The sequence below is a fragment of the Gouania willdenowi genome, chromosome 14 (assembly GCF_900634775.1).
Source record: "Gouania willdenowi chromosome 14, fGouWil2.1, whole genome shotgun sequence".
Classification (NCBI taxonomy): domain Eukaryota; kingdom Metazoa; phylum Chordata; class Actinopteri; order Blenniiformes; family Gobiesocidae; genus Gouania; species Gouania willdenowi.
Window position 1 is genome coordinate 33,934,251 of NC_041057.1, and position 21,604 is coordinate 33,955,854.

At 37.6% G+C, this 21,604-nt stretch overlaps 1 protein-coding gene across 1 annotated transcript in view; it reads left to right on the forward strand.

The window, feature by feature from the left end:
- Positions 1-21,604, forward strand: part of hyou1 (hypoxia up-regulated 1) — a 34,231-nt gene that overhangs the window by 4,540 nt on the left and 8,087 nt on the right. Inside the window, exons 3-17 of the mRNA XM_028467547.1 lie at positions 791-884; positions 1,399-1,477; positions 1,564-1,718; positions 1,855-1,931; positions 3,916-4,097; positions 4,659-4,774; positions 5,674-5,860; positions 5,942-6,076; positions 7,425-7,507; positions 7,826-7,958; positions 8,033-8,217; positions 9,352-9,490; positions 11,150-11,207; positions 20,585-20,661; positions 20,849-21,007. Of these exons, the coding sequence (XP_028323348.1) occupies positions 791-884; positions 1,399-1,477; positions 1,564-1,718; positions 1,855-1,931; positions 3,916-4,097; positions 4,659-4,774; positions 5,674-5,860; positions 5,942-6,076; positions 7,425-7,507; positions 7,826-7,958; positions 8,033-8,217; positions 9,352-9,490; positions 11,150-11,207; positions 20,585-20,661; positions 20,849-21,007 (1,859 nt within the window). The remainder of the gene's footprint in view (positions 1-790; positions 885-1,398; positions 1,478-1,563; positions 1,719-1,854; positions 1,932-3,915; positions 4,098-4,658; positions 4,775-5,673; positions 5,861-5,941; positions 6,077-7,424; positions 7,508-7,825; positions 7,959-8,032; positions 8,218-9,351; positions 9,491-11,149; positions 11,208-20,584; positions 20,662-20,848; positions 21,008-21,604) is intronic.

Genomic DNA, 21,604 nt, shown 5'->3' on the forward strand with positions numbered 1-21,604 from the left:
GAAACGCTTATGTCGTGATACATTTTTCAGGCATATATACCAGCCCTAGTTTACATCACCTTCTAGTACCTGTATTTTATTGCGTGTTGTACAGTTTCCAAAAAAAAAAAAAAATTTTGTTTTGATCAGATTTAGTGATAATTTATTTTTGTCAAAACATACTGACTAGAGGTTGACCGTTATGGGATTTTCAAAAACCGATGCAGATACCGATTTAAAAAAAAAAAAAAAAAAAAAAAAAATTCAGCCGATGGCCGATTTTGGAGGCCGATGTACCTTATTTATTTATTTCTTTTAAAGCACATTGATTATGAAAGACAATTGAAATACTCATATGATTTAAATGTATATATTAGAAATGTAATACACCATTAGAACTTACCCGTACACAACCAAGTAAAACAAAAATCATATTTTGTCAGGCATTATATTATAAACTTATCCTATTATATCAGCTTTTTATTTGTAAGCCTATTGGCTTCTACCTCTCCCATGCACATGCTATTATTATGCTTTTTTTTTTTTTGTATAGTCATACATCCAATGGGATGTTTTTGTTTTTTCCTTTAATGGCTACTCTAAAGTGCTAAAAAAAAAAAAAAGTCTGCCAAATGCAGATACTGAAAAAAGTCCATATTTCGGCCGGCCGATATACGGGTCCACCTCTAATAGTGACAGTGCATTCTCTGTAACTCACTCAGAGAAATCATGTATCTGTGATTTAACAGTTAGTCCAGTGATATTTTCTAATAAAGCAGCTGAACATGACATCACTCTCTTGTTGTTGCAGCAACGTTAGCGGTGATGTCCGTTGACCTGGGCAGCGAGTGGATGAAGATGGCAATAGTGAAACCTGGAGTTCCAATGGAAATTGTTCTCAACAAGTGAGTTTGTTTTATTTCACCTGTTTAACTGAGCTAGAGTTGAATGAAAGGATCAACCACTTTAGCTTTCATAAGCTGGTCTGTTGCTCGCTCTGATTGGTTTATTGTTATAGAGAATATTGACAAATATACCACAATTTACACCTGTTTTTTTTCTTCAGATTTTCACGTGTTTTTCAGATCCACAAATATATCCACAATTTCCATGAGTTTTTTTAGATTTTCACATTTTTCAAGTTTTTCCGTGTTTTTCAAATTCACAAATATGTTCTCAATGTACACGTTTTATAATTTGCGTCCCTGTATTTGTGTATATCCGCAATTGTGCTCGTGAATTTTGGCATGTTTTATATTTAATTATTTTTTTTCACTTTTATTAACTTCAGACTGCATGATATTTTCAGTTTTTTTGTTAGCTTGTTATTTAGGAAACTTATTTAAACTACAGTAATTAAGGTCTTACTTTCTGAATGTAGATGTAGATTTTCTCAATATTTGTTGTTTTTTTTTGTAGGGAGTCGAGGAGGAAAACTCCAATGGTCGTTTGTCTGAAGGACAACGAGAGACTTTTTGGAGACAACGCTCTCGGAGTGGTAGGAATGCTTCCATTATTCTCCTGATTCTTAAATGCTGTTACATTTCTGTGCTAAAATATTAACTCACATGGTTACTGCTTTAGTCTGTTAAGAACCCTCAAATGGTTTATCGACACCTGCAAGGCCTTCTGGGTAAAAAACACGATAATGTCCAAGTGGACCTTTACCGCAGACGTTTCCCTGAGCATCAGCTGCAGGAGGACAAACACAGATCAACGGTTTCCTTTCAGAACTCAAAGTAAGTTGTTGGAGTCTCCACGGCAACAACAATGACGCATAAATAAATAACTTGAGTGTTTTTCATGTTGCAATGTATGCTATGCTAATTATTGGTATTTGTAGAAATAATAAATGTCATGTTTGCTTTGTTCCAGGGAGGTGCAGTACACCCCAGAAGAACTCATTGGAATGATGCTCAATTATTCCCGTGTACTGGCTCAAGACTTTGCAGGTCAGCTTATCTGAATGCAGAAATGCATGCTGGGTATGGCAAGTCGTTTTAACACTCAACCACTAGCGGTACTTGCACATGTAGATATCTATACTTTTATTTTGATATATTATTCTTCCAAGTCCTTATATCCATAATGTCATTTTGTTTAGTTGCAATTCAAACATTTAACACTGAATTAGCTAGTATTGGCATTAACATTAGCTAGCATTGACCTAGCATTAGCTAAAATTATCATTAGCCTAGCTAGCATTAACATTGACATTAGCTTAGCATTAATATAGCATTAGCCTAACATTAGCATAGCGATAATATAGCATTAGCCTAGCAATAGCTTTAACCTAGTATTAGCTACAGTAAGTATTGACCTAAGAGTAGCTTAGCATTTGCCTAGCATTAGCACTAGCCTAGCCAATGAACTCTCTGTGAAATGATACAGAATATATGATGAAAATTGTTCAAATAGGTTGAAGGATCTGAAACAATCTAAATTAGCTCCTCTAGCAGAAAGAGCTGTCCATTCCATGCCTGTATTACAAAGCTAGATTTTTGTTTTCTGTTGCGCTAACTTTAGGGATTTAATCAGTCAGTGCTAAACTACAAAGCTAGTTAATGTCTTATGGGGCTAAATCACCATGGTAACTAAGGCTGAACACCTAATCTGGTCAGGACCAGGTTTTGTTCTGGATAAGATCTGCGCTAGTATTAAAGTCCCGCCTCCTGACCAATCAGACCGCTGAGAAAACCACCTGTCCAATAAAAGGAGGATCATTGTGAAAACGTCTGTGAATCTGACGAGACTTCATATTTTTAAAGAATTATTCCTCAGTTGTGACGTAAGTTGCTCTCCAGTTTCTCTGTGATTGGTCTGATGCTGTAATCTCCTCTTCTGTCACAAGAGCGCGCACGTAGCCAGGCTAAAATCTACACGCTTAACTTATCGAGTTTTAATTGTGAAGCTAACGGAGATAAATCCAGGATATAATTATCTAGCTAAGTAGTATAAGATAAGGTTTGAGCTGAAAAGTCAATGCAGTTGCACGAAAAATATAATAACTCAAAAAGTTTAAAAGTTACAAACTATAAAAGTACAAGCATAAATCTCTGGAACTTTCTGAATGTTTTGATAGCTTATTTCTCCAGATCAAAAGGTGTAAGAGGAGTTAATTAATTAGATAATATTAATTAGTGAGGATACAGGAGGCTTCCTAGTTAATTATTGATATCCACAATTATATTTCCACTAGTCACAATGTTAATTGGAGATATTAACAATTAAATTCTCACTAGTAGAAACTAGTCAAAATGTCCCATTGACATCATTCACATTTCATTACAGATACTGACATGTTGTAATTCCAAGTTATAATCCATCCATGATATAATTTCGACTAGTTGCAATTGTAGTTTTTGATATCTACAATTGTTGTCACATTACAGATATCATAAATGGAATTGTCTAAAATTTTAGACATGTCTGCTCAGGAGTAAGAATGTCATTTGAGATATCTCAAATATATTTGTAACTAGTGCAAATTAAATTCTTAATAGTAAGAACTTTGTTAGATATCTACAAGTGATTTTATAGGTAGTCAGAATTGATTTCTAGATATCAAAAAGTTAAATATTATTTATCCCACATATCCAGAATGGAATTGCTTATATCTGAAATGGGGAAAATACATTTTCACTAGTTACGATTGTTTATTAACATGTGGAAGTTGACTTGTAGATAAGTTTTAACTAGTTAAAATGTAATTACATGTGAAAGTATATTTGTAACATGTCAAAATTGTTTTTGAAATCTAAAATCAACATTTCGACATGTCAAAATGTAATTCCCGTGAGTGAAACTAAAATTACAACTAGAAAGCCCTACTGATTAAATGTTTAAACGACTTACCATATGATGGGTTAAGGTTTGCAACTCAAATGTGCACGTGTGTGTTTTCAATAAAATCTCTGTTTAAATCGTGCTCCACAGAACAACCCATCAAAGACGCTGTGATTACAGTGCCAGCCTTTTTTAATCAGGCAGAGCGCAGGGCAGTCCTGCAGGCTGCTCACATGGCAGGTCTGAAGGTTCTGCAGCTGATCAACGACAACACGGCCGTGGCTTTGAACTACGGCGTGTTCAGGAGGAAAGATATCGACGCCACTGCTAAGGTGAGCGACTATAGGACATAACGGCTCAGTTTGATTGTTTATATCAGTGGTTCTCAAACCCTTTCTCTAACTTTTGAATCCAAGTTCCTCCTTTATTCGTCTCCAACATTTTGTTCAGAATTCTGTGGAAAAAAAAATCATAGAACATAATGATGGAATGAATAAATGATAACACGTTTTAAAGTATCTCATTTTGTAAATTAATGGAATGAAACTGTATTTAGTGGCTCCTGAAGAGATTTATTTTATAAAATTATTTTTCTGGTCATCTCTTTCCTGATGTGGGAGTAAGACTGACTTTTGTATTTTCAGTTCATGTTCTAACCAAGATCATTTCTATAATCATTTTAGTATGGTGTTGTTTGTGTTCTTTTTATTATTCAGTGTATTTTTCTCTTATTTTGTGTATCGTATAATTTATTCTCTCTGTGTGTGTTTTTGGTGTCGTTTGGTTGTTTATGTGATTTTGTGTCCTCCACTGCCTGGAGGAACTGTTTGAAATCTGATCTTTTTCAGAAATGCTTTAATCTAAACACGTTTAAACTGCTGTTGCCTTTCTAGACTGTGATGTTCTATGATATGGGCTCAGGCAGCACCACCGCCACCATCGTCACCTATCAGACCGTCAAAACTAAAGAGTTTGGGACGCAACCACAGCTGCAGATCAGAGGTGTCGGGTGAGTACGTTCATCAATAGTGAACGCACACGGATGCTTTTCAATGATTTTAAAACACTTTACAGCAGGGGTCACCAACACGGTGCTAGCCGTCACCAGGTAGCCCACGTGGACCACGTGAGGGGCCCTCAGGAGCTCTAATCACCAAAGAACTCATCTAAAATCTGATTTACTTTCAAGGATTAAAACTTATAAAGATAAACAGATATGAGCGATGTAGTTAATTATTTTTTAGAGGTGATTTAAGATGAGTTTAATGCAACCAAAGACAGGTGGAGGGAGGGCGGTGCACCTAATAAGCGGTCCCCGGAAACATTTCCCCATTTAAAAAAAACTTTCCTTGCCCCACGGTGACAGCGTTTCATGCCGATTTTGTCCATTTCTGCATTTAACCGTTTTCATTGGTCGATTCTGTGATTCCGTTTACGCAGATTTTATAGGGCCCTAATTACACTCCTAAGACTATTTGTGAAAGTTAAGCATAAACGGTGTGTTATATAAATCACTGCCAATCACGGTAAATGTTAGCATGAGCATATACATGGATTTTCTCATAGACGTTAGCATGAACGGATAACCAAATTTGGTGTGTTTTTGTTTTTTTTTAACTCCGTTTAAGGTATCTTCAAAGGGGACCATTTTTCTAAGAAACTGTTTAGATAGTAATTTTATATTCTGGTGTGATAATATTTTCATATGTATCTAAGTTCTTAGATTTAGAACATTTAGGAAAAGATTGAGTTATAATGACAAACAATCTGGCGGGGGGTGTTTATGACTGTCCTCTTGTTTGCTGATATATCTATTTTGTCTTTTAATTTCTCTAAATAAATAAAACCCCACCATTAGAACTAATGTACAGTAAAGTCACTTTAAACCCCTGTTGTTGCTCTCTGTAGATTTGACCGTGGTCTGGGGGGCTTTGAGATGGACCTGAGGCTCAGAGACCATTTGGCCAAACTGTTCAACGAGCAAAAGAAGAGCAAAAAAGACGTGCGAGAGAATCACAGAGCCATGGCCAAGCTTCTGAAAGAGGCCCAGAGGTTGAAGACCGTGCTCAGTGCTAACGTAGACTTCATGGCTCAGGTCAGCTCCACGATACTGAGACTATTCTAAAACTAGATCTGCAGAATGTTATCAATGAATTGTTGTTTTTTTTGTTTGTAGGTGGAAGGTTTGATGGATGACATTGATTTTAAAGCCAAAGTGACCAGGAGTGAGTTTGAAGCGCTCTGTCCTGATCTTTTTGAACGAGTTCCTCGTCCGGTGCAGGATGCGCTCGTTGCTGCTGAGATGAAGATGGTCAGTATTTTCTCTCAGGAAATATTCATTATTTCATACACCTTTAGTCACTTTTTCTTCATTGGTTTTGATTGTTTTCATCTCAAGTTATTGATTGGTGTGTTGTGTTCTATACTAAGTTGTTCACACTAGAGCCTCACTGATTTGGGATTTTTTATATCAATATTTGGAGGCTTAAAAAGCTGCTAAATTGGACGATACCAATAAATAGCCTGATAACTGATAAATCAGCCGATAGATGAAAGAAGAACATTGATACAGACAGAATAAAGGAAGAAACATCCGAGCAATGAGTCATTTCTAGCTTATGAAAAGGTTCCCGTGCAGCCAAAAAGGTCAAAAATCGATGCTGAGGCAAACATTAAAAAGCAAATTTAGAAATATTTTTTTAAAATGCATTACGTTATTTAACTTAAAATAAGGAACTAAACTAGATTTCAATGAACAATGTAGCTGCTTTTAAAACATGCAATACATAAGATTACTAGTATGGTAAGTATGAAGTGGAATGCTATAGTAGCCTTATATTAACGGTAATCATATGTGATGGGAGCGTTTGGAGTTATTCATAGATATCCATCACCCTTAAACATTCGTTTTAATTCAATTTATATTCATAGTTGCACCTTTGTCTTCAGTAGAGTTTGATCATAGATCAGAATCAGCATTTGTTCATATGTTCATTTTTAGTTGACGCACTTTGCTCGTAGTTCCTTTATCTGATGATCTGATGATGACGTGTGTGGCTACAGTGGAACCAGTGATAACTCCTGTATGTGTTTTATTTTAACGTGCAGCTGATTGACACAAACCCAGAACAGAAACATGTGAATAGTTAAAGAATATTGATCAGCGATGTTAAATATTCATCTGCCCTGAAACCCAAACTAAGAAGCTTCCACACAGGGATTTTACATTTAAAAAAAAAAAAAAAAAAGCTGAATTCAACACAAAATGTAGCATTTTAAAACCTTCAAATACTGTTAATTTAAAGCATGGAGTGGTTTCTTCATGACTTCAATGAGCATATTCTGCAACAAAAATGACAATCTCCAAAAATCCACTTTCTAAAATTTTGGTAAATAAACCAGAACTTTCTCCTTAACATGTTTAACAAAGAGGAACAAAATAATTTCTCTCATTTTCTGATGAGCTGAGCTGTGCTCTTAGTGCTGCGTGAGTGGGGGCGGGGCTCTACATCTGGTCTGTGTGTTTATAAAAAGTTTGATGTGATTGGTTTATCATTGGTTACAATGTTGATTAATCTGTGACATCAAATCAGGCTGTGATTCAGACCCGTCCTGTCTGTTCTGTGTGTGACGATCTTTGCTTATATTTTTACCCACAGGATGATATTGAGCAGGTGATTTTAGTCGGTGGCTCAACTCGTGTTCCTAAAGTTCAGGAAGTTCTGCTCAAAGCCGTGGAGAAGTAAGTGATCGACTTGTTTCACACTCGCTCCAGGATCTAAGTCCAGGCCAATTATCTCACATGTTTAACAAGTAAAACTAAATGTGACAAACACTTTCTAACAATTTCTAGCAAGAAATTAGGATTCTGTGTGAGAATCATATGTGAAATGATGGACAGTTATACTTTCAAAGCTTTGCAGGAATTTAAAAATGTTCAGAGATGTTTGTGGAACTTTCCTACATTTTAATGATTTTCTGGAGGGATTTTTTCCTGGGAATTTGATCTTTGGCTTGACTTGTTCTTTCCTTTAACCTGCTGCTGTTTTTCTCTCTGCAGAGAGGAACTTGGAAAGAACATTAATGCTGATGAAGCTGCTGCTATGGGTGCTGTGTACCAGGCTGCAGCTCTGAGCAAAGCCTTCAAAGTCAAACCTTTCCTAGTCCGAGACGCTGCTGTGTTCCCCATACAGGTACTGATCACAATAAGTCCACACCATCACTTTTAACTTCCTCTGAGCTGCTAATATACATTTTTTTTTATTAGGTGGAGTTTTCCCGGGAGACGGAGGAGGAAGGGATGAAAACGTTGAAGCACAACAAGCGCATCCTGTTCCAAAGGATGGCTCCTTATCCTCAGCGCAAAGTCATCACATTCAACCGCTACACAGACGACTTCACCTTCCACATTAACTATGGAGAACTCAGCTTCCTCAGCCAGGAGGAGCTCAGGTTAGTCACATAATCTAATCCTAAACCTCTTTAACATGTGTTTGTACTTGTTTCATGTTATTGTTTATAATAAAAATGCAGCGGGGGTTGCCTTTAGTTACCTCCAACAAGGAGGGAGGGACAGTTTGATTTTGGAGATGATCCAGCAGGTATTGTAGATTGTATTGTAGAGTTTCCAGAACAAGTTTTGGAGCATTGTGTGGATGATTGGTTGGTTCTACTGCACCACCTGCTGGTGACTTTGTGCCTCTAAACTTTGCAGAGGTTTGCTGTGGTCTCTGAGTGCTCTTGTTTTGAAAGTATCAGTGGAAAAGTAGAAGGTGGACAATAGCAAACAGCAGCCCCTCTCACTGATTCCAAGACGCGCTTTTCAAATTTAAATGAGGTATTATGTGGGACCAGCAGTAATATTAAAACACACACACGGAGGACGTACGCGCGCGCACACACACATGGAGGTTCTACACAGTATTGTTTTTTAATCAGGCCGGGGAAAGAAAGGCCCGGCCCGAGAGAACACGGTCCAAACCTGTGCGACTAGAATGAAGCTGATGTCTCTTTAAGCCTGAACACGTTTCAACCAGACGGTGTTCACATCCCTGTGTGTGCATATAGAATGATCCATTGAGTTAAACATAAACATGAGGAGCAGCTTCATGTGCGCTACACGCTACGTGTGGTTGAAGCACACTGTTATCTTGGACAGTGCACACAGGCAGCATCGGGGCAGCTAAGTGGCTGCAGGGGTCCTCAGGTAAAGACAAGAGCATCCGAGCTGATCGCCTGTATTAAATATATAGTGTGGTTGATGTATGTGTTCCTGGATTATTCAGATTAAATAGAGTTTATACAACCCGTGCACACCAGGAAGTGCCTTTGTGTGCATCAATTATTATGGCTGTACCGATTAAAAACTCCCTTACGTTGCTGAAAACTGAACGTAGGGGGCGTCATCGCTTGGTAGAGGAGAAAAATTACAGCGTCAGGGATCCCTACGCTCAACAGCGCTGGCGAGAACCCTGAGTTTATGTTCCATCAATCATGTATCATGCATGTGTTATAAATTGTTCTGGTATTTTCTCTGGTTTTCATTTACACTGTGAACCTTATCCTTTGCTCATGTTTGTGTTTCAGTGTGTTTGGCTCTTTAAACTTAACCACAGTCAAACTGTCTGGAGTGGGAAGCAGCTTCCAGAAGCACCTGGAGGCGGAGTCTAAAGGGATCAAAGCTCACTTTAACATGGATGAGAGCGGCGTGCTCCTGCTCGACCGGGTCAGTTCCGCTAAAGACTCAAAATCTACACACTGTTGTTTTTTTTAATAATTTGCTCTTTATTAGCATTTATAATAATTCCAGAGTCTGTGTTAGTTTGCCTTAAATGCAACATTTTAAGATGACATAAACTCAAGAAAACAAGGAGTAAAAATATGGAATAGAATATAAAAACATGGGGAGTGATCTGAAACATTTTGATCAGATTTTTCCAAAGTTAAGCTTAGTTTATGGTGTTAATGTTACATTATGTAACATTTGTTCCATTATAACATTAACAATTCAAGTTTAAAACTAATATAAGACCAAATTTTCTAACAGAAAGAGGAAACTTGGTCCAACCTCTGTATAAAAAGTACTTAATAATTACATAAATGAACCTTTTAATAAAAATAAACAGTGTGTAACTACCCGCTAAGGTTTAAACATTATTATTTAGATTTTCTCTTTATAACCAAATGACTTAAATAAGATTTGAAATCAGAGGCGACTCAAGTCAACTCACCTTTTTATCATGCATGAAATAATCAGTCCCTGAAAAAATCTCAAATACCTTAAAATATATTATTTAAAAATAATTTTAGAAATCTTGCCTTTTAGAAATTCAAAGTGCATCCAAAAAATATTTTCCATTCATCTGGTTGGATGTGTCCACTCATTATAATTGAAAAATAAATAAAAAGTTGATTTATTGTCATTTCATAACGCACACTGTAGGGGGACAGTGTTGGCTCAAGGTTTAAGGGTCAAATTCTCTGGTTTCAATTCACCATCGGCCCTTGAGCAAGACCCGTAACCCTAACTGCCCCCCGGGCGCCTCTGAATGGAAGTAGTGATAAACCCATACGGGTTTTTGTTTGTTTTTTTCAGGGTCGATCCTGATATTTGGAGCTCATTTCCAGTAAAAGTGAAACTATTTTTTTTCTAGAATTAGTTTTTTGATCATGTTTATTAAAGTGTGTTACAAACACAGAGTAGCCAGGATTAGTGCACTCAGTGATCCACCTTTGATATTTTTATACTGCATTTTATTTGAACTAGATTTATATTTGAGGAAATTAAAGTATAGGATTCAGTTATTTGATATTTGTGTGTGATGTGTTTTTGAAAAATAATAATTCAAAGAAATTTTAAAATAGAATTTTATTCCGTTTTTACCTACGGTATTTTTTTTTTTTTTTTTAAGTTATTAGACGTTTCAGGCGACCCCATTTTAATTCTAGGTGCCCCTGCAGTTTGAAAAACGCTGAGTGTTCAAATTGAACTTTTGATCAAAGTTTAACATCATTGTACCTAATCTTCCAAACCAGAAGTATTATATAAAATACATAAATATTAAAAACATAAGAAGCATATTTAGCTCTTGTTTTAGTTTGTATCCTATGATGAGTTATTTCAGGATTCCCTCACAGATGGAGCTTGTTATCATAAAGTAAAATAGTGTATTCCTATGATTGAATGTTTTTTCTCCCTTTGTAGATCCACTGTTAACTTGTTGATGTTAAATACTTGAGATTAATATTTGTTTGACTCTAAATCAGTCAAATTAATGGCAGAGGTCTCGTATGATGGGGCCATTGGTGCGTCTTCCAGATACTGTTTGTTTCAAATCTCAATAACAAAGAAATGATATTTATTTTGGTGTCTTTTCACCTCCAGGTGGAGTCGGTGTTTGAAACTGTTGAGGAGGAGAAAGAAGAGGAATCAACTTTGACCAGTAGGTTTAACACAACGTGTTCATTATGTTCAACTTTAAACCAAATATTCATTTGTCCAAAATCATTTTGGAAAACAAATCCTAAGCCCTCTACACTTGAATCTAATTTAATGCAAAATGCAGAGATTGTCTTTTCCATTCAAAAAGTGTTGGATTAACTCTGAAGATTTTGACTTCAAATGGGGGACGATGAGATACTAAAACAATTCTATATTATATCAGTTTAATTTACCACATTTACAGAGATTTTATGTAAATATTAAATGTCCCTACCAGGGTTATCCCTCAATAAACACATGACATACCACACAGTACGTATAAAATATTAGAAGTAGCACAAAGAGTGAAATATGATAAAAACGGTTTAATAGGTTAGACTGTGAAAAATTTAGCGTCAAAGTTAAGTTCAGACAAAATTGCAGTTGGAAGTTGGGGCAAAAATTATATTATATGGTGGCTTTTGGTGCATTATTAGTGTAATTGTGGCTTTTCTTTCTATTTTGTAGCACTTTTCTTATCATGATGTATTTTCTCACCTAGTTTTTGTTGCATTTACAAGTTGAAATCTGGTATCCATGGTAATGATGACAAAGAATTGAGCATCATTATCAGTTTACCTCTTTCCAGTGTAAAATGTACCAACTTATAGTATAGCAGTAGTATGGGGGCGTGGTCTCTTAGTAGTAGTCTGTAAAATGCTGTCTGATACTGGAACATATCTGCATGATTCACATCATTTTTGTGGTTTGCTTGTAGTTGGTTTTGGTAATTTATTTAGTGTATCAATGCACATTGATATTTATAATATATCTAACATATACCTTTACATTTGTGATTTTCATAACCCAGTACCCTGGATGCAGGACTTGTAATTCATGATGATATTGATCATGAATGTTTTAAAAAAAAAAATACATATTCAATTTTATAAGAGAAGAATTAAAAACCCCTTCTGTGAATTATTCCTACCAGTGACTCTTTTCTTTGTTGAATTGTTTATTTAATTTAGTTGAATTCAGTAATGTTGTGAATGTTAAGATTTATTTTATTATTGGGGAAATGTTTAGAGAGAATGATTGTTTTCCTTCAGTTTCAGCCGCCAGATATTAGTTTGGACCAGCAGAGGGCGCTGGTAACCCAGTGTTTTGTTGGATGCAGCTATTCTGCAGTGAAGAAGAGATGCTACTCGCTAACAGACAGAGCTAATAGAAAAACTGTAGAATTATTGTAAAATGGAAGGGAAGCTGGCACTGGTTTTACAATTGAGATTGTTTTTTATTTGAATGGTTTTAAACCCTTTTCTCTACTATTTCCAAGTATTTTCTAAATGAAGACGTTGTCAGGAAGGGCATCAGACATTAAAAACTAAACATGTTGTTACGGCAGAATTTACGGTTGACCTCATTTGAGACATGATTCATTGCTCTGGTTGAATGATAGAATCCAGGAGAAGCATTGATGATTTAATAAAAAATGATTTTATTCTAAACTAAATAAAAGAATACAAAGTGGAACAAAGTGAAACAAAATTAGCGTCCGTCCAGGCGGACGTCCAAAGGAAGTGCCGCGCCCCGCCCTGACAGTTTCAAAGCTTAAGCTTTTTATACAGATAAGAAAAGGTCCCAACAGTGAGAGACAAAAGGGAGGGAGTCAGATGCCCATAGTGGCAATGTTGGAGGATGATGAAGATGTTATGAGAAGGTTTGGCTCCAGTCTTTATCTGTCTTGATAAGTGTGTACGTCAGTGTATGTCCTTGGCAGAGACTGTGCTGCACTGAGAATAATACGATCTGTACTGTTTAATCATGATTCAGCTGTTCAAAAGTGTAAAGATTAATGGAGTCGTCATGTATTAAAACATGACAAATTGTACACATGAACATACATTTGAGGATATGATGATGAATATAAAATTTGCCATGACATTCCCCACTTTTGGTCGCCTCAACGACCAAATCAAGAAACAAAATTATTATATTCCACCTTTGCTGTCTGTCAGGGTTAACCATTAGCATCGTTATTGTCATACATTGGATATATTCTTCTTTTGTGAGGCACGGATATAGACATATCAAGAAAAATGTGGAAATAAACCTTAAAAAAAACTTCATCATTATTATCAATGGCATGAATCATCAAAAATCATCCTTTATTACATCTAGATAAGCAAAAATCATCATTTGCATCAAGGACATCACTCGTCTTCATCGGCTGAGTTCAGTGGTAACTGGGGTAACCAATAGCATCATGAGTGAAGAACCTTGAGTATTTTCCTCAATCGTAGCAGAAGGGTTTATGACTGTATTCCTGCAGCTAGGTGTGAGCTTGTCCTCCCTCAACCTAGCTATGAGCATTTGGTGTGGCTTATAAACAAAGCTAGGCCCTTGTTCTAGAGAGTTTTCTTGTGTGTGTGTCTCAGTGGCCTTGTCGGTTCCCCCTTCATTGTTCGGTCAGCCTCCGTCTCAGCATCAGCTGGTGTCGGCAATCATCTTGGATCCATGTTGCCTGCTCCGCGACCTTCACTGCCGTGTGGGTCGTTCCGGTCGGCGTTGTAGATGATTGGTTGTTGTCTGAGGAAGGGTAGTCTCCACACACCTGGCAACCTCTCTTGGGATCGGAAGGTACCTGAACAGAAGAGGGGGAAAAACACCAAAACAAAACTCTTGGGATTGGCTGGTACCTGAACACATGCGCGATCCCACTACTGAGGCTTTAGCTGGTACCTGGTACCTGGTAGGCTTTAGCTGGTACCTGGACAGAAAAAAAAAGGGGTGGGGGGGAAAAACACTCACCCAAAATAAAATAAAATAAAATAAAATAAAATAAAATAAAAAATAAAATAATAAAATAAAATAATAAAATAAAATAATAAAATAAAATAAAATAAAATAAAATAAAATAAAATAAAATAAAATAAAATAGAATAAAATAGAATAGAATAGAATAGAATAGAATAGAATAGAATAGAATAAAAGTTTAGGGGTGTTGGGTTTAGTTAACTAACTAAATGAATAGTTAGTATGGCCAGGAAGGCAGAGACAGGTCAGAGGTCAGGATCTGAGAGCTTTTCAGATCCTAAAAGGTGCTGCTGCACAATCACACAATGGTTAGGTGTGGGTTAGTGAGCTTTTAGCCATGCTAGCTCTGTAGCCCATTCGCACGCGAGTGGGAAAATATGAGGCTGAAAGAAAAGCAGGAAGTATTAATTCGATTTTCTTTTCCTGGAGTAAGAAGAAGCATAGCTGGAGTTGCAGTGATTATCTGTGGTACATCTACTTACCTGGTGAGAAGCAACAATTTGAGAACCACTGTTTACAAGGACATGCAAGTCGGACGGAGAAGTGTGGAGTGTGATTACATGTCTTCTCAAGATGAATACATACAATTGGGAGACATGGAGATGTGAGAAAGCTAAATGAGTTTAACCAAATAAATAAATGATGTTATTTATTTATTTAAATTGTTTGTTTATTTTCTTTGCTATCTCTTATTTGTGAAGGAGAAATCTTATTCTATCCTTTATTTATTCTGAATAATGTTAACACTCCACACCTATTTACATAGCCTAATTCTTTTATAGAGCTGAATTTGTCAGTTCATTTATTTCATTCATTTCCCTCATAATTATTATTTGAGATGTAATTTACTTAATTTTGAAGGTCAATTGGTGGCAAAAGTGTCTCCTATTCTGTGTCTGAACCAGAGTTTAGCAAGATTATTGGCCCTTTAAGGTTAGACAGAATTAAAGTTAAGTTGAGTCGAACAATCATATTGTCTTTTGCTCTCTGTATTTATCCCATTCGTGGGGGTGACGAGCCCCAGCACGGTTTGGAGAGCTTCCTTAAATGCTTGGAAGTTACTCAACTTTAAACTATCTCTTATTTCAATCAATTATCAAGAATTTCAGGAGGACCCTTTTTTAAATCTCAGGCGACCCAGATTGGGCCACCAACCCAATGTTGAGAACACTTAATTTTTCCCTTAAAAGTGTCTAAACCCAGTGAAGGTGTTTTATGGTCTTGCACGCTAAGTGCTGGTGGAACAAGAAGAAAATAGTTGGAGGGTTTGAGGTATATTTTCCTATGATAAAATATAAATCAAGAATCAGAGGGACGTTGGCCCCTCCCTTCCCTTTTTTTACATAAGAATACATTTGGATTCTTAAAACCATATGATAAATATCATTGGAAAATTACTTATCTGATCATTTTGGATGTGTCTCCGTTTTCCTCTCTCTTGTGTCCGCCTGCCTTTGTGCCCTCCAACCTCCTCGACCTCCTTCTCCTCAGCCATAAAGGTCAAAGCCAGGGTCAACTGTACGCTCCTTTTGGAAATTTGAAGATCTGTCCCCACTTTCGCAGTTGGATTGGAAGTCTCTGTAGTCTCTGGAATAGATATTATGTTAGAACATCCACAATATGTCATATTGTCACGTGTCTATTTCAATCTATTTCCCCTTTGTTTCCCAGTTACAGTTATGGACAATACTTCCCTTTAATTCTCATCCTTCATCATAACAAGCAGTGACCAGGCATGGCGGCTGGAGGAAGGATCGGAGTCGAGAAGGCGGTGGCATTCTGTTAGGAAACACTCAGAAACAGAAAGAGAGGAAACCATTAAGACTTAACTGGATAATTTAAAATATCTCTTTTCTTTAGTTGGATCTGATTCGTCTCCTTACAGCGACCTGTATTTTGGAAAAAGCTACATAATAACAACAACTAAGACGAAGACATAGACAAGTGCACACCACAACGAGTATACACATATAACAACAAAAAAACATGGACACTGAACATGTAAGGTCAGTCAAGGTCAAAGCCAGTCATTCCACTGAAAGTGGTATCATATATAAAAAATGTCGTTTGGTGTTTTTAAACACCCAGAAAAAACCCTTTAAAACCTGGTAAACTTTTTAGAAGGCCCAAGGCCTAAAACCATAGTTCTTTTAACAAGCAGCAGTGTTTTCTGAACACCCCACTACATAATTGGCAAAAACAGGGAGAAGATCAAGTGCATCAAAACCCAGGAGGAAAAGAAGGTGAAACAGAGGAACATGTGTGGTCAAACAGCCATTCATCGGTCAATCACTCAATGACACGTCCACGGCACATTCGCACTCACAACGCGGTTCTCTCAGGCATACGTAACGTGTCATCATTCAGTCACTCATGCACCGCACACGTTCATGCCTCAATTTTCACGTCCATGCATTCACAAGGTTTTGCTGCATAGTGTCTAAGTAGAATATAGGTCTCATCTAACCCACCAATGGCGATAGCCAGTCCACCTCGTCTCTCGGGGTCAATGAGCTCTTATTGCCCCCTCATGCTTGGCAACCTTTTAGTGTTAATTAATTGCTTTTTACTGGTATCGTCTGATTACTAAGAGGTACGCTCCTTTTTACTTCCGCCTTGGCGGAGTCTACACTTAGAGTATTGTCCCTTGCAGTACTGACAGTCTACTAGCTGCTGATCAGGCAGCAATCGCACGGCCATGCACAATAACCAAACTCAACCCCGGTCCGCGGGGGAAACTCAACCGCTGTCCATCTCCAGAAATGTAAAAAAGAATCTCTGAATCAGCAGGAAACTCAACCACCGCTCTTGAAAAATAAGAGTTTGGGAATAACTCAACCACCATAAACTCCAGAAGTCTAAGAAAAAAAACCTCTGAATCGGCAGTCTACTCAACCGCCACTCTTGAAGAATAAGAGTTTGGGAATAACTCAACCACCATAAACTCCAGAAGTCTAAGAAAAAAACCTCTGAATCGGCAGTCTACTCAACCTCGGTCTGCAACCTGAGGGAAACTCAACTGTCAGAACTTTCTGGGCACCTCTAATATCACTCAACATTGAACGGAGCACGCAACCTCTAATAACCCTCACTCTAAGGGAACGTAGAAATTTGTTCAGAACGGTACTCGGTTACCAAGCATGTATCAAATCAGGTGGACCACTATCCCCCTAAGAGTGCTTTCCCTAGCAAGGTCTATCCTTTTTCTGCACATTAAACCAGGACTTCTTGTTTGAAAAGTAATTGCCTATGTACTCATAGCAACTAATGGGACATTTTTTCTCAGGAAAAATTTGGTACCCCCCCCCTGCTGTCGAGTGGCTTTGGGCCGGCCAGACAGTCCGACGCGGTAAGGGGGGAGCGCGCAAAATGAAAACAATGAATGTTGAACTAGGCTGTCTGTCGCAAGCAGCTTCAAAAAGGGTAAGGTACAGATTGTTTATGAAGGTATCGGTCAAAAAAATGTCAAAATTTAAACTTGTTGAGGCTGCAGTCCTCAATCTCTGTCTCAATTTTCCTGAAATTGAGTAAAAACAAAAGAGAAAAAGAAGAATCGTTCAGAAATAACAAAGGAGAAAAACGTGTGAGCTCAAAAAAAATCATGGCCAATAAAAATTAAAACTTCAGCTCCAAAAGCTGAGGCAACAGAGGGCTCTGTCTTCAGCGGATGTAACCATATCTTGCATTGTGGGGGCCCTCCCCTCAATCAAGAAAATAAATGAAAGAAAAGCCTTATCAGTAACACTATTTTCTTCCCCTTTGTTTGTTGTTTTCTCATAAAGGCCAAAGCAGTGTAAATAAATGAGCAACATAATGAATAAAAGCAAAGATAAATGATGGGCACACTTGATCTCATGTGGCAAACAGAAGGGTTCTGTGTGAAGTTCTGTGTTTCTCATAGTTATGAATGTGGGTGTGTGACTGTATGTCTGGTCTGTCTGCGTGTGAGAGAATAAATGAAAACAAAATAATCTAGTGCACAGTCAGAAGATAGAGGGGTTAGTATTGTGCGAAGGAGAAGCTTGTTGGCTATTTGCTAGTTGTCCCCCTCCATGCCAAAGTTCAAGGCTAAAGTGATTTAGCTCTACCACCAAAGGCTGTGGTGGACTTCTTGTTGCTTGGTATCCTTGTGGCTTTTGAAACAGTGTCTTTTTGGTGAAGATTTCCAGCAGACGTGTGACCAGTCTGCAGTTGCTGCCCATCATTCAGGCAGTAGTCGTGGCATTTAACTCGCAACTCATTGGTGGGGGAGTGTCCAACCACTCCGACGCCCACAGGTTCTCAGTCTTTGATGATGGGGCAGGATGTGTTAATCCAGCATTGGCATGCGGCCCATTCATAGACGATGAAGAGTTGACTTGGGACTGAGCGAGTTATTTCAGCATTGCTTTGCTGAATGGGAGTTGAGTCCTTGAGTCCTGAAAGGTCACACACCTTTGATTGTCCATTTCCTTCTGATGCTTGGTCCTTTGAATGATGTTGACATTCCATTAGCGTAAGAGTTGAAGGTGATTTCATTCTTTCATTGAAGATGTCGTTTCTTCAGGGGACAACCACAAAGCCAACAGAAACTAACAATTTAAATAATAAAAAATGATAATGATGGTAACAGTAATATTAAAATAAAATAAAATGAAATACTGTATTCATCTGTGTGTGTGTGTGTGTGTTGCCCATCAAACATGAAATCAAAATAAAATTTAAAATAAAAATAAAAATAGTGTCTGTGTGTAATGGCACTATTCTATCGGCAGGGGAGAAGTGAGAAATCACAATGTTGTGTCACAAGTGTGTAGTGCACTAAACTGGCCAGTGAGGGGCGCCACCTCTCTCTCTCTCTCTGTTGGGTGTGGCTCTCTGTGCGTGTGCGTGTGTGTGTGTGTGTGTGTGTGTGTGTGTGTGTGGCCACACGTCCAAAAAAAAGAAAAACACAGCAGCGACGTGTGTGTGTGTTTGGCTCTCTGTATTTCTCTCCCTTTCTCAAAAGCTGACACTCGTCAAATGAAAGCATTAAAGCCAAGCCAAAGGGAGAAATCTGATTCCACGTTTAAACAAAATAAAAACAAAGATAAAAAAAAGTAAAACTCGCCTGAAAGCATGATCTGAGTTCACATCATACCAAGATTGTATATGCGTATGCATATATTATTTGTTTATTGGGTTGTTCATCTGTTTGATTCACAGAAACACAATTTAGGTTAGGTTCGGGGTTTTAATCTATTTTGCTTTCGGTACAGAGGTGAACTCAGATCATGACACCGCTGGGATGTTTTGGAAACTTTGGTTGCCCGTCTATCTATGGTCAGGACCTCACAGGCTGTGGGAGTCCGAACAAAACCAAAGTAAATAATGACCTAAACAAAATATCCGAGCCCGAAGAAAACCAGAGAGAACCTACAGCATTAAAAAGCACAGAACCTCAACCATTTGAGCCTTTCTCATGGCTATTCACTGCGTCAAAACACAGAACAGCTGAGGATCAAAATCAAAGCTCAAAGCTGAAAATCAATACAATGCTTGACTGGTTCAAAAAAAAAATCAACACAGAGCGAATATATATATATGTAAATGAAAATTTACATATATATATATATTTATAAAGGCAGCTTTACCTTAGTCCGAATTGGTGTTGAGGTTCAACCGATGGTTCGTGCTCCAGTCTCTGTCCGAGGGGTGGACAGAAGATGGTCCTGTTCGTGATCGCCAATTGCTACGGCAGAATTTACGGTTGACCTCATTTGAGACATGATTCATTGCTCTGGTTGAATGATAGAATCCAGGAGAAGCATTGATGATTTAATAAAAAATGATTTTATTCTAAACTAAATAAAAGAATACAAAGTGGAACAAAGTGAAACAAAATTAGCGTCCGTCCAGGCGGACGTCCAAAGGAAGTGCCGCGCCCCGCCCTGACAGTTTCAAAGCTTAAGCTTTTTATACAGATAAGAAAAGGTCCCAACAGTGAGAGACAAAAGGGAGGGAGTCAGATGCCCATAGTGGCAATGTTGGAGGATGATGAAGATGTTATGAGAAGGTTTGGCTCCAGTCTTTATCTGTCTTGATAAGTGTGTACGTCAGTGTATGTCCTTGGCAGAGACTGTGCTGCACTGAGAATAATACGATCTGTACTGTTTAATCATGATTCAGCTGTTCAAAAGTGTAAAGATTAATGGAGTCGTCATGTATTAAAACATGACAAATTGTACACATGAACATACATTTGAGGATATGATGATGAATATAAAATTTGCCATGACAATGTGAATCACTCTAAGATCACCGGTCATGTGACGCTGCACACACTGAGTGGGTTGCCAGCTCTGCTAATTTACTTCCACCTTTGCTCCCACATGCAGTTTAGTGAGAAAGAATATTATCCTCCACATTCAGTTATTACATCAGTTTACAGAGTTGTCCTCACTGTAGAATGTAGATATTTGAAAGTATTTGGATAAAGAGAGAGTCTGTAGTAGCTGCCATGTTCAGTACGTCACATGACGCCATGTTTTGAAGCCACTGAATAAGTTGATCTTGGTAGATTGTTAATGATAGGTGAGTCCTGCATGTGTTGTATTTCAGAGCTGGGAAACACAATATCTACCTTGTTTGGAGGAGGATCATCAGAACCTGCCCCGAATATAACCGAACCTGCCAAGGTAACATGAGCTGATGCTACTGTCTATATAACCTGTCTGTTACAGCTCTGCAATAACACTGTTGATGGTCCCTGTTTAAGATGCTCTGCTGTTATAATTGACTTTCAAATGTGTTGGTTGATGTCAGGTTTCTGCAGAGCTGCGGCTCCTCAGGAACATGTTTCTGATTCACTGGTGTCTCCATTAGGAAGAAGAAGACGTTGTTCCACCAGAACCTGTAGAAGAAAACAAAGATGAAGAGCAGAAGGAAGGAGCTGATAAAGCTGATGAGGATGATGAGAAAAGTGCAGGTGATGAGCAAAAACCAGAGAAGAAAGAAGAGGACCACAACGTGAATGAGACCAAGGTAACGTCTCATCAAACATGTTAATGTATCTGTGTGTCAAAGAAATGTTTTTAAATGTCATAATTGTTTTAGAAGTTAATCTGTTGGTGTAAAGGCACCTTGTTTGTCTCCTTTATTATTACTATCACGCTTATTGACCAAGGAGAGCAAACTCCAGATTATCTCATATGATTATATTCTAATTATAATTTCCTGTGGTTTGTGAAACATTTTTTTGTCCTGATGAACGGGTTGGGGCAGACAATCGTAAACATTAACTTTGTCCAATATTTACAACCAAAACTCCTCGTGTGAAGAAATCCCAAGACTCCCGAATCATGAGTCTGTGATTTGAAAAAAAATGAATTAACTCGACTTTTCTGAGTTGAAAAGTTTGATCTCCAAGTCCAACCAAGTTCACTGCAAAAAGAAGCAAAATAATCCTAAATTCAATAAAATTATTTTATATCAAACAAATAAATTCTGCCATGGGGTGAGTTTTGTACCCGAAGAATCCTTAAAACTATCACTGATTTCTTGGCTCCTTAAAACTAAAATAATCAGAATTTCTAAAAATCTATCCAATGTTTAAGGATAAAGCAAAGAAAACCCACCTGT